Source organism: Ovis aries, chromosome 3 (assembly GCF_016772045.2).
Source record: "Ovis aries strain OAR_USU_Benz2616 breed Rambouillet chromosome 3, ARS-UI_Ramb_v3.0, whole genome shotgun sequence".
NCBI lineage: Eukaryota > Metazoa > Chordata > Mammalia > Artiodactyla > Bovidae > Ovis > Ovis aries.
In genome coordinates, this window is record NC_056056.1 from 102,717,584 (window position 1) to 102,733,069 (window position 15,486).

At 55.2% G+C, this 15,486-nt stretch overlaps 1 protein-coding gene across 20 annotated transcripts in view; it reads right to left on the reverse strand.

The window, feature by feature from the left end:
- Nucleotides 1-15,486, reverse strand: part of INPP4A (inositol polyphosphate-4-phosphatase type I A) — a 139,456-nt gene that overhangs the window by 49,641 nt on the left and 74,329 nt on the right. For all 20 annotated transcript variants that reach the window (XR_009600182.1, XR_009600181.1, XM_027967074.2 and 17 more), the window contains 10 exons: nt 13,646-13,762; nt 13,282-13,361; nt 11,596-11,707; nt 10,762-10,852; nt 10,161-10,308; nt 8,487-8,617; nt 6,337-6,441; nt 5,767-5,875; nt 1,182-1,365; nt 584-802 (listed from right to left, as the gene is read on the reverse strand). Coding sequence is in view for 18 of the 20 variants with exons in the window: in XM_027967074.2 (XP_027822875.1) it covers nt 584-802; nt 1,182-1,365; nt 5,767-5,875; nt 6,337-6,441; nt 8,487-8,617; nt 10,161-10,308; nt 10,762-10,852; nt 11,596-11,707; nt 13,282-13,361; nt 13,646-13,762 (1,296 nt within the window). In the remaining 2 variants the exon portion in view is untranslated. The remainder of the gene's footprint in view (nt 1-583; nt 803-1,181; nt 1,366-5,766; nt 5,876-6,336; nt 6,442-8,486; nt 8,618-10,160; nt 10,309-10,761; nt 10,853-11,595; nt 11,708-13,281; nt 13,362-13,645; nt 13,763-15,486) is intronic.

The window sequence follows — 15,486 nt, forward strand, 5'->3', positions numbered from 1 at the left end:
AGCAAGGGCACAGGGTCAGTGCCTCGGGTGGGGCAGAACACAAGCCAGACGCCCCAGACTCGGATCCCCACCTGGGCCCCATGCTCCCCAAAGCCCCCAACTTAGAAACAGCGAGAAAATTCACAGCTCCAAAGGCAAACCAATGTCCTGTTTTGTGGAGAGTCTGCCAGTCACTATCCCAGAGGCCAGGGCAGGCAGAAGGGACGGTCTCGTCCCCTCCTCCGTCCACCGCAGACCTCACACGACCATCACAGGAGACTGAGGCCCCCTGGGGGGAGCTGCTGATCACTTGGGTTTGGGAGGGGGTGTCTCCAGAAACACAGACAGGATTCAGGACACTGAGGTGGGCCTGGAGGAGCCAGTGCCTCTGAAGAGCAGACCCAACAAGTGACAGGGCTGGCTTTGTGATGTGTCGCTACGAGAGGGACAGACCTGCTCTTGGGGTCCCCCTTCGGGAGAGCATGAACTGATGTCAGAGCACAGCTCCCAAGTCCTCAGTCCCTCAGTCCCAGGAAGATGCAGCCTGGCAGGGCCGATGGCCCGCTCAGCATGGGGGGTGGGGGTGTGGGGAGTGCAGACTCACCCACTCCCCCTCGTGCCAGTCCACCTGCAGAGAAGACCGGCTGTTCCTGCCCGACCACCGAGCCATGAGGGTGTCCTGGTCATTCCGCAGCATCACCTGCTCCTCCTCGGTCGAGGTGGGCGAGGCCTTGGAGGCGATGTAGTCAGGCCGGGCAGCATTCAGCCCATGGATGGAGGTGGCCAGCAGCTTGCAGTCACACACGGTGACCAGCTGCCGGGTCTGCAGGGACACACGCACACCCAGCCTCTCAGCACCCAGACCGTGCTGAGCAGGCCACTACCAAGGAGGCGGAGGAGCCGCCCCAGCTCCAACAAGCCCCCGGCACTCACTGCAAAGTCAAGAGCATGAGGCCGTCCCCAAGGATCCTGAGCCCTGGGCTCCGTCACTACCTTGGCCCCCCTCCAGCTCTATGACCACAGGCCAGTCCCAGACCTCCACTCCAGGCTGTGTGGGGAACACGCCTGAAGGCAGACAGGCCTTCGAGGTCATCCCAGCATCACCACTTGTGTGGACAGCTCTCAGCACACGTGAGGTGTCCAGGGGTTTTCAGAAACCCAAGGGACCCACCACCCCCCTGCAGCAGGGGAGTCCCTCCTACCTTGTCTGCCAAGATGGCAAGTGTTCTTTCCAGGCCAGTGGCAGACCTGTCCTTGGCCGCCCTTGAGAGCCGCTCGGCGTAGTAACTCACTTGGGTTTTGAGGGTATTGATCTGGGCAATGATCTCCTTAGCTCTGATGATGTCCTGTGGTATGTAGATGATGGACTGGCAGCTGGATGATGTGCTAGGAAGGATTGGAACAGATTCAAAAGGGTTCTCCCAAGTTGACAAGGCTGGAGACACCCTCCCAAGCCCAGCCCACACCCAACACAAGGTGAAGCATCCTGTTCCTCAGGGGTGTCTTCCTAGGCTAGTCTAGTTGTTGACAGGCAAGAGTAAATCTCAGGAGATCCACCCTGTCTATATGGTATAGGCTTGAAATGTTAAAATACAGTTAAGCCTTTTATCTATAGTCCCACATATCTGTATTTCTACTGTGTTTATACACATGTGTACAGATACTGAGCCCGGTAGTCATCTGAACATCCACCATCTTTCACCTAAGAACCTCTTCTGTCAGTTTCTAAGTGTTACCTAAGTGGAGACTTGGGGTCTGCTGATACTGGAAGGGGTCACATCACAGTACAAGCAGACTTCAGTGGGGGCTGGACTTTGCCAAAAGATTCCTGGTTTCTCATTTGGCCAACAAGGACTTCAAACTTCCTATACATAGACCCACACCCTCCTTTGTATGTTTACCTCAGGAAGTCCCCAGAAAACTGGGCTTCTGTCCTTTCTCTCCTGCTCTGGGACTCCCTTGCTTAAAAAATCTTGTCCTGAGGGATGGAGGGGCACGGAGAATGCGCCGGACCGGAGGCAGGGCACTCAGTGACTTAGGAAACCGGTCCTCCCTATCTCTGCCGCCAAGCGACATGTGTGTGCCTCTTGGGATGCAACGTCAGAGCCACAGCTCAGCCACTGCCTGGCACAAACACCAGCCTCTGGGGAACCAACTCCAGCTTGGGACCTTCTAGATGGGGACATAAACTGAATGTCTCTTGGCTAAAATGCCAAATCAACCCTATATTACAAACTTATTTTTCAGACCACCTGAGGAAGCGAGGGAAGCAGAGGGAAACATACAAGGCAACCGTCTTTCACGGAATGAAGGGCCTTGACTGACCCTCAAAGAACTCTGGGGGAGGAGAGAGAAGGTGGAGGACCACACCCTCCTTCACTGCCCCGGGAGAAGAGGGTCACGTGATCAGGGATGAGCCCTTTCCTTACTGGGCTCTTTCCAGGCTAACCGGAAGCCGGGTCACCAAGAAACGGCCCTGTCCTGCCCCCGACAGACTACGGGGTCAGCATGCACACATGAAAACCACAGCACCCCGGAACAAACAACACCCAGACGTCACAGTGAGAAGCGATGGAGGCGTCAGAAGCCCACGCAGCAGGCCGCAGCCAGGCCCGCACAGCATGAGGTGCGCACGCTGCTCTCCCAGCTGCAATCACTCTGCCCAATGAATAGCTGCCACTCAGCGGAGTCAAGTCTCAGGATGGGAGTTTCCAAATCTCTTCTTCCCAGGCCCCAGTCTTGAGAGAACACCCGTGACGTGAGGTGCACCTTCGTGTGTGTGTGGCCATTTCAGCAAGCACAAAGCCTCTAGCCAGCTGGAGAGGAATCACCTCCCCACTCCCCACGAGTCCTCACACACAGGTCCTATCAGTAACTGGGGCTCATGGAAGGGACACATGGCGGGAGTGAGAAAGGACACGCCTCAAACAGCGGCTGTTCATGGGCGACTGTGAACAACAGTTGTGTGAGCCCAAAGACTAACAATGGAGCAGCGGCAGGGCCTCGGCTGGGGGACAGGGCCATGGCCCCGTGGCACCCTGGCCCGCCCAGCCAGGGCCCTGAGCTGCTCCAGCTCCGTGAAGGCAGCAGTCCCGAGGGCAGCGGGAGCCTCACGAGTCCTGGTGCAGAGCCCCTGTTCTGGGCCGGGGCCGCGCTCTGGGTGAGCCTGGGGAGGCCAGGGGCAGCACCTGGGGGCCCCGGTCAGCAGGCACCAGGATTCTGGCTGCCATCTCATTCTTTGGTGGAGAAAGTCATCTGATTATATTAACCCCTGGTTTGCCCTCCAGGGGTTAAACCCTAGTAATTTGTTTTGCAAACCTCCATTAACCATTAAATATAAAAGCGTACACTGGGGACTCCCCTGCTGGTCTACGGCTGAGACACTGCACTTCCATGGCAGGGCAGGGGTTCAATGCCTGGTCAGGGAACTAAGACCCTATGTGCCATGAGGCATGGCCAAAGAAAAAGCAAGCTGGTTTCATTCCTGCGAGAGGTGAAGGGGAAGTAAAAACAGAAGAGCCTTAGATGGCAGTAACAGAAGCCAGGAAGGGACTCCCAAACACACCACTGTACTGGCTTGAAGCCTCAGTACCTGGGACCTGCCTGGCCTAGGTGCTTCCTTGTCATGGAGAGAGAGCTGGGTCTTTGCTCCAAGTGACGCAGCCAGACTGGGAGGGTTTGAAACAGCAGACTGGAGACGGGCTATTCATTATCACAGAACATTGCAGTTGGAAGGAGAGTTCTGTCTATGAGACTACAGCTAGGAGCCTGCGGGGGCGTGGCAGGGGCGGCACCTCACAGAGGAGGGGACAGGCTTTCTCTGCACGAGAGCAAGACCCAAACGCACACTCTCCACAGACAGAGAACTCACCAACACTCCTCAAAACTGCTAAAGAAAAGAACCAAGACGAAATATTAGCAGCTTGTTAGCAAACGGCAAATGCAAAACAAAAAACCCAAGTTCTCTTTCATCAAAATTCTGGAGATAACTTGAGAAGGCCCCGACCACAGGGAGGATTCAACTTAGGAGCCCAGGGTGCTCCCTGGTCAGAGCAGCGTCTGCGCGTGTGCTTGAGCCCCAGGGAGACGCCGCATGTGGTGGGTTACACTTGTGCTGAGGAGAGCTCCCCTGGTGCAAACCATTCCTGCAGGTGGTTTTATGCCATTAGTAGGAAAATACATAAACATGTACGTTATATATTTGAAAAATACTACAAAAGCCTTTGGGGAATAAGAGTCCTGAAGTTCACATGCAGGATAACTAGTGTCAACACCCCGACCTTCCTGGGCCAGGGCCAGCCCCTGACTGGCTTTCTCCCCCAGGGCCGAGTCGCACGCTCACACCCCCACATGCAGTGCAGCGACACAGGCGCGGCTGGCCGTGCAGAGCGGCGGTGGCACAGGAAGCTGTCTTTGCCCTAATTCCCAGGGGACCACCAGGCTGGAAAATCCTCGGGTGAATCTGGTGGCCTGGTTTGAGGAGCCCTTGGTGGGGCCAGATCCAGGTCAAGGGGGCTGCAGGAAGGTGGGCAGGATCCCAGAGATGCTGCCCAGTCTGAGGCTCACTTCCCACCCTCTGCCCTGGGGAGAGCTCTGAACCCTGAGTCCTTGGGTGCTCTCTGCCTGCCCGCTCACCCCTCAGCCCACTACACCTGTCCTTCCTCCTCAGCCCCTGCAGTCCAAGGTCAACCTGCTCAAGCCCTGTCCTGACACCCGCCCAGGACACAGAGCCAGCTCTGGCCTGAGGCTACGGCCAGCACTGTGTGTGTGGCCTCAGTCGCCAGGCCTCCACAACTGCTCCACGAGACCTCCTGAGGATCGTGGGCCTTGGTGCTGGGGCCCCTCAGCTCCACATTCTGCACAGGCTGCTCTGCTGCAGCTCCACTTTCTTCTTTCTCTGCGATACCACCTCCTTCTCCTGGCCCTTCCAGGATCACCGCCCAGGATCCTGCCTCCCCACCTTCTCCAGAACCTCACTCCATCAGTGTCCTCCACCATCTCCCCTCATTTCCCATCGTCTTTCCTACCAGCCTGAGACAGGCTTGTCTTGGTCCCACTCCTCTACCTGTAGGTCTGAGGAGCCCACGGCATCACCTACATGCATCCCATCTACTTCCTACACTCGAGCCCTCCAGTCAAGGTAAGTCTAGCCAGGTGATGTTTGGGAAGATCACCAATGCCTCCCGGTGTCAGACACCAGAGCTCAGCTTAGCACTCTCTCCCTGTCGTCCCTGCCCTGCAGCAGCCCCTGCACCCTCTTTCCAGCAGGCTCCTAGCACTGGCATTGACCTACCTGCTCAACCTGTCGGCTCTAGCCACCAGCTCACCCTGCCCCCAGAGCTCCGGCCCCAAGGCCCCGCCCCTTATCACGTGCCCCGCCCACCTCGCCGTTTCCCCCACTCTGATTGGTCACTCCCTGCAGCCCCTGGAGCCTCTCTGACCCTGGGAACACTGACCACCAATGTCCTCCAGGAAAGGAAACCATCTTTCCCAGACCTCGTACCCTATGACCTTCAACCAGGGTTTCTAAAGGGCAGCGGAGCCCGCCAAGTCGGCGAGGACCGGGGGCACCATTCTCCCGGCGGATTTTTCAATTGGCTGCCGTTTTACAGGGACAGGCCCTCGGGCACTAGGTCACCTCCCAGAAGGCTCCTCAGGCAGCTCCCCCAACCCCGCAAAAGCAGATCAGACGCTGGGTTTCTGCGGTCCCCGTGTGACTTTTTTTTTTTTAATCTAGGAAGCCTGAGACAGCAGAACAAGGAGGACAGACACCCTCTGAGAACTTACTGTTTCTTTGTCTCTTCAAACTTGTGCAGCTTTTTGCGGAGACCTCCTGACTTGAAGCCCTGGCAGTGTGCCGCTGGTGCCCCGATGGTGACGATGTCATAGTTCTGATCTGAATGACAGAAAGCTCTCCTCCGTTACTCTGGCTCGGGCCTGTGGACAAAGCTGGCTACGGGGCTATGCACGAAGCTCTGGGGTCCCCTGCCAGCCCGGCTCCAAGCAGCCTGTGGCAACACTAGTCCCACCATCCAGGGTGCCTGAGGGCCTCTGGAGCCCAGCACCCTCATCTTGGCTCAGAGGGGCCTGTGTGAGTCTTGGGGTGGGGCCACACAGACACCCACAACTCAGCCTGCGCCCCTGCCTCAGAAGGATGACCTGTGGGCCATTTTCTGCCCCAGAAACGCAAGGAAGCTGGAGGGAAGACAAACGAGAGGAAGGTGCTAGAGCTCCTCACAAAGGCCTTGGAGGTCCCTGTGCTGTGCTCTCAGCCCAACGCCACAGCAGACACACAGGACAGACGTGTGACAGCTCAGGGACCAAGGAAAGAACCGACATGATTCATGGGGCAGTTACCTGCTCCTCCATCATCCTGAACTCTCATCCTTTGTATGTGTAAGTTAGTGGGAACAAATTCTAGCTTTTTATCTGCTTTCAAACTGCTTGCTTTGAACGAGGGACCTAAGGATCAGAAGGAGAGAAGATAAAGATGGTCAGCCCGTATCCAGCGTGCAAGAAAGGCGCCCAGAGTAGGGACCCTGTGGGGATACTGCTGTGGGCGAGCAGGCACGTGTCGGCAGAGGCCTCGGGGACTCCAAGCTGCCCACGAGCACGCTTCCTTCCCTGATGACGGGGGCTGTGAAATGCTGAGGGATGGCGGCTCCTGGCCAGAAGACTGGTCTGGGGTCCCAGGGGCGAGTGGAGGCAGGCGGAGCCACCCTCGGAAGCTGAGGAAGGACACCAGACCTGCCTACGCCAGCTCTCAGCCGAGAGGTCTGACTCAGGGATGGAACTGTGTGCAGCATGCTGTCAGCACCGCTATAAAAAGCAGGGAGGCCCGTGCCAGAAAGTGCCTGTTCCCACTGCAGAGCCTTCCAGCACCTAAGATCCAAGAAACTGCGCAACAGCAGCGACACGCCAAACCTGGAAAGTGGCGAGAAGGCCCACTCGCCACCCTGAGTCGGTCGCGGTGAGCAGACGCCACAAGGCACCTGGTCTGGCCCTAGAGCACACTCACATGTCCTTGCGTACACCCTGCGTGGCTCAGGGGTTTGGACCATGTTTCCTAACAAGATATTCACAATCTTACTTCTATAACTGGAACGCTTAACTAAGTGAAGAATTACATGCCGAGAAAAGAAAGGGATTATAAATTACGGTGACAATGAGGAGAAATAAACATTTCATTTAGTGAAAAATGGCACATTTATTTTGCCGGCATAGAAATGAAGACTGGCCACCATCTGCTCTGTGCTTTGCCCAGGAAACTGTTCCCCAGCTACTGATGGGTGGGGGGGCCCACGGACCAGCAACACCAGCTTCCTGGGGCCTGTTAGAAATGCCAAACCCCAGATCTGCTGTTAACAAGATTCTCAGGGGACATAGATACACACGACACCTCAGAAGCTCTGCTCCAGAAACACCCAGGTGTATGGTTTCAGACTTCCCCAGGTAACAGGCAACCAGCACCAGCAGGTCCCTGCGTCCCTTCAGGAAAACACTGCAATTTCTCTTAGAGATACACTTAGATCCTTTCTTCAGACGCAAACCAGACCCAGGGCGCCATCACCTTGCCGTCATTCCTGATTCTGGCTTCTTCTCAGTCAAGTTCATGGACCGCTTTCTATGTTCTGTGTCAAAACCACATTAAGGCCTTATGACTTTCCTGAAAACCTGAAATTCTATTATAAAAAGGGGAAGGGAAGGATCTAGAGAATAAAGTAATAGAAAACCAAAGTCATCTCATTTGGAATCCAAAGGGACTGAGTTTATCATCGTTTTCTAAATCTACCCAAACATGCTTTGAAAATCAAGTGGCACCTTTTAATAAGAGGCGTCTGTATTTCATTTTCTGTTTTGAGCCTTAAAATGGAGAGCTTCACTCAGACAATTTTTATGTCAATGTGTGTGTGTGTGTACGCTCATGTTTTTCCTGACTCTGCGACCCCATGGACTGTAGCCCGCCAGGCTCCTCTGTCCATGGCGTTTCCCAGGCAAGAATACAGGTGTGGGTTGCCATTTCCTTCTCCAGGGGATCCTCCCGACCCAGGGATCGAACCCGCGTCTCTTGCGTCTCCTTCACTGGCAGGCAGATTCTTTACCACTGGTGCCACCTGGGAAGTCCATGTATCAGTATAAGGACCACCAGTTAAGCTAGGAAATCTAGAAACCGCGCCTGGCCTGGTCTCAAGGAAAAAGGCCTACATTCTTTTGGCACTGCACTGATGCAGGACCAAGATGAGGCAGTAACGTGGACCGGCAGCTTGGGACTCTCTCTCTCCTCAGTTTCATCCTAGTGGTTTGTTTTGGCAGATGACACCATGGAAGGAACTTTCAATGCAATTCACACATTTGTCTTAATTAAGATCTGAAAACTCCATATCTGAAAGAACCAACATCTACATGAGAATCTATTTTTAAAAATCCATTAGCGCGTCTGTCAGTGGGCATATGTGAGCAGCCCTGGATTCCAGGTTTTTAGCTGGGAAATGAGGATGGGCGCCCACCTTTGTACTGATGGAGGTCGGTCAGGTTCTCCTGGTAGGTGAGGATGACGGTCTGGTACTGTGTGACAATCTGGCGCCGGAGGCTCTCCCAGCATGGGGACAGCTCCCCCAGCTCCTCCAGCTCACACACTCTGCAAGCAAAACACACACGTCAGGCCATGGCGCCCACTCCCTCCTGGCAGAGGAGGCTCAGGAGTCCTGAGCATCCAGGAGGCCAGATGGTCGTGGGCGCGTCACGGACGCTCAGGGAAGGCCCTGTGGGTCTGGGGGGCCAGCAGCGGGGCAGCACGGCGGATGGCCCCACATGCGGCTGTACGAAAGGTGGGCAACCACTGACCGTGTGGAAACTGCACAGACAGGCTTTCCGTAGGAACCTAGGTGTTCAGGGAAAACGCAGCGAAGGACTGGAGAGGGGAGTGGCTCTGCCATGGCCCCTGTGGCCACACACGTGTCCAGGGGCCACAAGAGCTTGAGCTGCAGTCCATTTGATTCCGACCCTCCCGAATCACAAGAGGACTAGAGCCTGAGGGCAACCCTCTCCCCTCTCCTCGTCCCCCAGGGTTCCGCCCCGCTGGCTTCTGGGAAGCATGGGCCTTCCTGCCCTCCCCGAGCAGAGCTGCAGAACAGAAAGCTGTCCAACGAGCCTGCAGCTGGGCTGCTCAGCAGTGTGGGTCCCACAGCCGCCAGGCCCTTGAGTCTCACTGCCATCCTCTCCAGGTCTGGGACAAGGACCCTGGGAAACCGGCAACTTCAGCCACCGCTCCCGTCACTGTCTGTGTGAGTGACGGACTGTCCGGCTATAGAAGGTGTGAGGGTGAGGGGAGACGAGGACAAGAAAGAGAGGACTTGGGATCTCCACAGAAATGAAAGCTGCTTAAGAACTGAAATATATGGGACTTCCCTGGTGGTCCAGTGGCTAAGAACCTGAGATTCCACTTCAGAGGCATGGGTTCGATCCCCAGCTTGCCATGCAGCATGGCCGAAGAGACAGAAATGATACACAGTCTCAGCTCGGCAGGAAATAGCAGCTACAGAATCAGAATGATGAACACACACATGGATTTTTAAAGAAGGATACCCATTTTAGGAAACTGGGGAGAAAGTATAAAAGACCTGAAGTCCTCATCATTTATGAGGATCTCCCTTTCCCAATCAGGAGTTAATCCCTGAAACTGACTGAGTGCTCTGTGCATATATACAGAAATGCAGCAGAAAACACTGGCATGGCTGAAGTGGCTGTTTCTTGGGAAATGAACAAGAAAGTTGAGCATCTCAAGACTTGCCTTTTTGGTAAAGAGCCTTTTTGCACTCTTTCACTTTTTCCACCATGCACTTTTTCCTCTGGGGGGCTAATTTTTAAATGTTTTTAGGAATCTACTAAATTATCTGAAGTTAAAAAGTCATACCATTTTATTATTATTAAATCAGCAAAAGGAATGCTGAAGTGGGGGGAACATGTGCTCGGTGCTGGCACAGCTGGCCTGTCGGGCAGGCGATCTTGTGACTTCCTCACACACAAACGGGGGACACAGTTGAGCAAACTGAGCCAGGCTGAGGAGCAGGCAGGCGCCTGGGCTGGACGTGCGACCAGGCCTGTCTGAGGTCTGTGCTCACCCACCCCCTCTACGAGCTTTCCTGCGGGAAGGGGCGGCCGGCAGGAGCCCTGGGCCTCACCTGGCTGCATCCTCCTCCAGCAGGAGCTTCACAAACTGCCGGGGCACGTGCAGGGACAGCACACTCTCTGCCATCTGCTCCAGGATCCGCAGGTGGTTGCCCTCGGTGGTCGGGAAGCGGTACATGCGGCAGATGGCACCACCGAACACTGAGGCGGGAGAGAGACAGCTGCAGTGAGCGGGGGCGGGCCACCGCGGCCCCCCAGCCTACACGGTGCCCTCACCCCCAGGTCTCCTTACTGTTTATCTCCAGGGAATCCGAACACTTAAACGCAAGCCCACCGAGTGACCGCCTCAGTGCTCCTGCCCCGGGACATGCAGTCTTGTCGTCCCAGACCATGTCCCTGGCTTGGAGGTGCCGGGACTGGGTGGGGAGGGCCACTGGCAATCGAGTCATCAAGACGGGGCCAAAGGGAGGAGGAGCCCCTCGCCTGGAGGGTCACCAGTTCCCAATACGCTGAACCAAAGACTGGCATGCTGGTGTGCCGGGAGGGGACCACTGGCAGACACGCCCTGACAATCGGAGCAGGTGGGGAGGGGACCGCGGGCCCAAGCGGACACTCATGAGAGTGGCAAGAGTACCCACGGACGAAGCTGTTTACCCGATTTCAGTAAAGTGTCTTTTCGCAACGAAGCATATTTGGATCGGATCCCCAAGGCCTCAGTCAAGCTCTCGTCAACAGGCAGAACCATCTAAAAACACATACACACGAGCATGACGAAACTGACTCGGGCGATTCCAGGGCGTATCTTAGACCATAAAAGCCTCCTTGAAACTAGTATCCACAGCTGACTCTGTGAGAAACACCCAGCCCCAGCCACAAACAAGAGAAGCCACCGCCTGGGACACTGAACGCCCTCCGCCCACACGGGTTTCTAGAAATGCACTCTTCTGACCGAGTCACTTCCCTTTGTCTCTGAGTGTTTTGCTGTGTAGGATGAAAGGGCGGTGGTAGACAGGCCTGAGAGTATTTCCATCGCTAACGTTTCAGACTTGCTTTGGGTGCAATGAGAGATCTCTGTATTTTACAATGACGACTTATCAGTGTTTGGGCTCTTGTTTGAGTGTCTGTGTGAGCGGCTGTGCATGAGGCGGGGCAGGGAGAGGTGGGCGGGGGGCGCAGGTGTGCGATGGGGCCCAGGCAGCCATGGACAGGGAGTGTCTGGGAGAGGAAGACCTTAACCCACCCTCAGAGACAACCCGGGTCTCAGTCCACACCTGCAAGCCACCTCTCCCCTCCCGCCTGCAGCTCCCGCTATTGAGGAGCCAGCTGTGACCTGGAACAGAGGCTGGGGACTGCCCTCTCTACCGGATAAGTGCCTGGGGGCGCAGGCATGTCCGGTCAGGGCCCCACTGTCCCGTCCCCTGAACTCAGAGGCCACGTCCGTTAGGAGGGCCCTCCAGCCCACCCAGAGGGAGAAGATGCTGTGCTCACCCTCCCGTTGACGGTGTCCAGAGACCGGGTCACTGGGGGCCGCTGACCCGACTTCTCCTCCATCTGCCAGCCCATCACAGCGATGCTGCCCACGCGGTCACTCTCCGCGGACCTGCAACCAGCAGCGCCCTGCAGTGTTGGCACGGTGCCTGCGCCTCACTCTCTGCTAGGCACAGAGCTCAGCGTCGCGGGTGGTCGGCAGGTCCTGGGGGCACCAGGACGGGGCCAGCTGGTCAGCCCCCAGCAGCTGCCACACGCGGGGGCTCTGAGGGCGGCAGGGGAGCAAAGGTGGGGCCGCAAGGGAAGGCCGCGTCTGGGAGGGGGCGACACCCCACAGGGAAGCACGGATGTGCCAGTAAAGCGGGAGGGGCAAAGCCACCTCCCTGCCCGCTTGGGAGGCAGGGGCCCTTCATCCCTGGGCTGCCCCTCCCCTGAGAGTGACGGGGACACATCTCAGAGTCAGGACCCAGAGCATCTTATTCTGGCACAGGACCCCTTTCTGCTCCATCCACCCCATCCTCAAGATCTGATTAGCCTCAAGTCCTAGGCCTGGACCCCAGTTAGCGGAGGTCACCCGGGAATTCCCAAAGCCTCTGAATCCTTCGTGATACAGCTGAGGCCCCCCTAGCCCTGGTCAGTTTCACCCCAAGACGCCTCAGGGTGGCTGCCAGCTGCCTGGGCCCATCTGATTCATTCAGGGAAGCTCTGGTGCGTCTCTGACTCATAAAGCAATACTGTGAAGCCTGAAGTGTGGGGCTTAGCCAGGCTCTGCATTTTTGCACGGCCCCATCCATCCACCGACCATTTCCTTTGTGACTCACTCTCATGGTTCTCGTGCCTGGGAAAGTCAACCCCAGTCACACTGTTCAATGACCATCTCTAGCTCCTTCTAAAAAGGATGATGTCCAACCAGAATCAGCTCTGGCAACAGATGAACCTGAGTGTTTTCCTCTAACCATCCTTCCCTGAAGCGAACCCGCCCGTTCTCCCAAGACCCTTCTCTTGTCCTGAGCCAGGCTCTCCACACACACAGGCTCACTTCAGGGCAAGCCCTCCCCAGCGCATGCAATACTGTCATCTCTGCGTCTTCAGAATGCCACACGACTGGCCAAGAATTCATCTCCTACATCAAAACCGTCTCTGCTATTTCAGACTATTTTCCCAATTGTTACATTATTTGGGGGGAAAAAAAAGATGGAGAGACAGACAGACAGAACACTACATCAGGGTGGGGCCTGCCCCTAAAATGAATTTGGGAAGGACTGACATCTTGACCCCATCACATGGGGGCGGCCCCTCCCTCCCCTCATTCGTTCCTTCCACAAATATTTCCTAAGCAGCAGACACTGTTCTAAGTCTTGGGATACTTGCTCTCTGGGAGATCATATCCTATTGCGGGGGACAGATGGCAGCCAAATACATTTGGTATTATTAGACATACACAAAGGTTTTCCTTTAGGTCTGCATACTTCCCACGAACACTGCACACTTCCGTTCCATGACAGGCCCTCTGACAGGCTGAATGTTTTCCTTTCTCCTCAATGACAACCACCTCCCCCCAAGACTGGCTTCTGGGGACGGGGGTTGAGGGTAACACACTCTCTCAATATAGGGTCGGACCTTCCCCATCCGTCCCTGGACCTTGTGATTCCAGATCCTTGCAGACAGACAAAATTAAATACCAACCTTAGTGTTAAATACAACCTATGGTGCCTGTCCTGGAGCAGATCTTTGACGACAAAAGTCCCGGACCCCAGCAAGTACATCTGCGGGAGAGGGGAGACAGCATCAGTGCCCACGCTGAGCCTCTCCTCCAGCTCTCGGGGCTGGGGGAGGAGGGGGGGTCCGGCTGGCTGGCTCTCTCAACACGTCTGACTTCATCTCAGAAGCCCAATGGGAGGCTCAGAAAGATGTTCCCAAAGACAAAAACACCTGGACATTAATTCGCAAGCCAGGAGTAAAGTCAGTCTTGTGTTCACCTCTCAGACAATTATGTAGCTTTAGAAAAAGAAGGGAAGAACATCCCACGAACCACAACATGGTACTTAACTGTTCCCTGAGATCTGTCCTTGACATCATACACGGACAGCTTGATCTGTGTCATCTGATTGATGAGAGAGTCTTGAAAGAAGGCAATGCTGCTTAGAAATATAGGATCATTGGTTCCCTACAACAGAAAAAAAAAAAAAATCAGAATACAGAGTTGCATTTTCCTTAAGTGGTTGCTTTTGAAATACACCAACATTCTCAGAAGGAGAAACTAACATCTTACCAGCTTGGATCAACAGGAATGCAAACAGGCTTTACAGGGATGCAGACAAGCCAAACTCTGCTTTCCAAGAAAGACAAAGCCTGTAGGCCCAGATACCATGAATAGATCACCACACGCTAGGCCCACGAGCTCACCCTACGGGCCCCCCCCCGCCCCAGCAGGAAAGACTTTCTGAGACTACTCTTACAGCTGCAGACGTGTTTGGGTCTACTCCTGTAGGCTCTTCCTTTAAGCTGAGGCAGATGGAAAGATGAAAGAGGAAATGAATGGTCAGAACTGTTTATTTCTAGAATCCTAGGTTTGTAATAATGGAGGTCCAGCTTTTTTAAGGTTGTCTTTTTCTGAGGATGAGCTGCGAGTCTCTAGATCACAGGTCACTATTTCTTGGCAGCCCAGCCCCGACCTCAAACGCCATTATATTAAACTTGCTTCCTCAGGCAGTGGTTAGCGATCTCGGCCAAACTGTTAGCAGTTCTGGTCTGTACCTGCAGTTCCAGATCTGATGTCTCGCCACCTGCTGGACAGTCTCGTCCCCACCCCCACCCCGCAGTGACCTGCTGGGGCCACATTCCCACCCAACCACTCCATCTGCTGGTCAGACTCCCTCTGACTCTCCTTCCAAGGAGGCTCCAGACCCAGGCACCCGCTTTGCTGCCTTCTCTGTTGTTCTGAACCACCCAGGGACGATTCACCCCTGCAAGTTCCACCTGCAGAGCCTCCCTCTCACGCCCTCTTCCTCCATTCCTCCCTGCTGCCAGTGAGGCCCCAGATCACTCCCCCAGGACCCGCCTTAAACACACCTGTAGACCAGCCGGCTACAGCATGGCCAGACACCCTGCACCCCTGGGGTGCCTCGTGCACACGCGATACAGTGTGAGCCGCACAGCGAGTGGGACAGGCCCCCATCCCCACGCACTGTCCTGCTCGCTCTGCTCTCACACGGCCCACACTCCGCTCGTCTGCAGGGAGCCATGCTCACTTTGGCCTCCTCACCCACAGCCTGGCACCCTCCCTGAGGGCAGGGGCGGGGGCTCAAGGGTCACTGTGCCACCCACAGCTCCCAGTGCTCTGCTTCGCAGGTAGGCAGTGCTAGACAAATGCTAGAAACCGGAACTGTTGCCTTGAACTTGGAAATAAATTTCCAAGGTAATTAGAGGGTCTATCAAGCAAAATGTAAAACTTGGAAAGGAGAAATGCAGTTTGCTTGCTGGAGACTGCCAGGGAGGGCAACATTCACACAGAAACTCACATCGCCAACAAAATCTTACAGGAGCTCACACCAGCCGCCTCCTACACTTAGTTTCATAACTTACGTAACGTGCTCAATTATCTAGAGAGATCTGGTAAAACTCCTGAGGTGACTGTGTGTCACTTCATTGCATGTAAAGATTAAATACATGGCACACAACTCAAAAAGGGATATAAAAATACCAACCAACAAAAGTATGGCCAGTAAGCGGTTGGCTGATAGTCACATTCCCTAAACTCTGAATGAAGAGCACAAGTGTCCAAAAGCAGCAGCCAATTCGAGATGAGAAGGGAGTATGAGGTCTCACCTCTTAAAAAGCAATCAGCCTTAGAGGATCACTGTTCAAAAACAGCCAGCCAATAGATAGTCA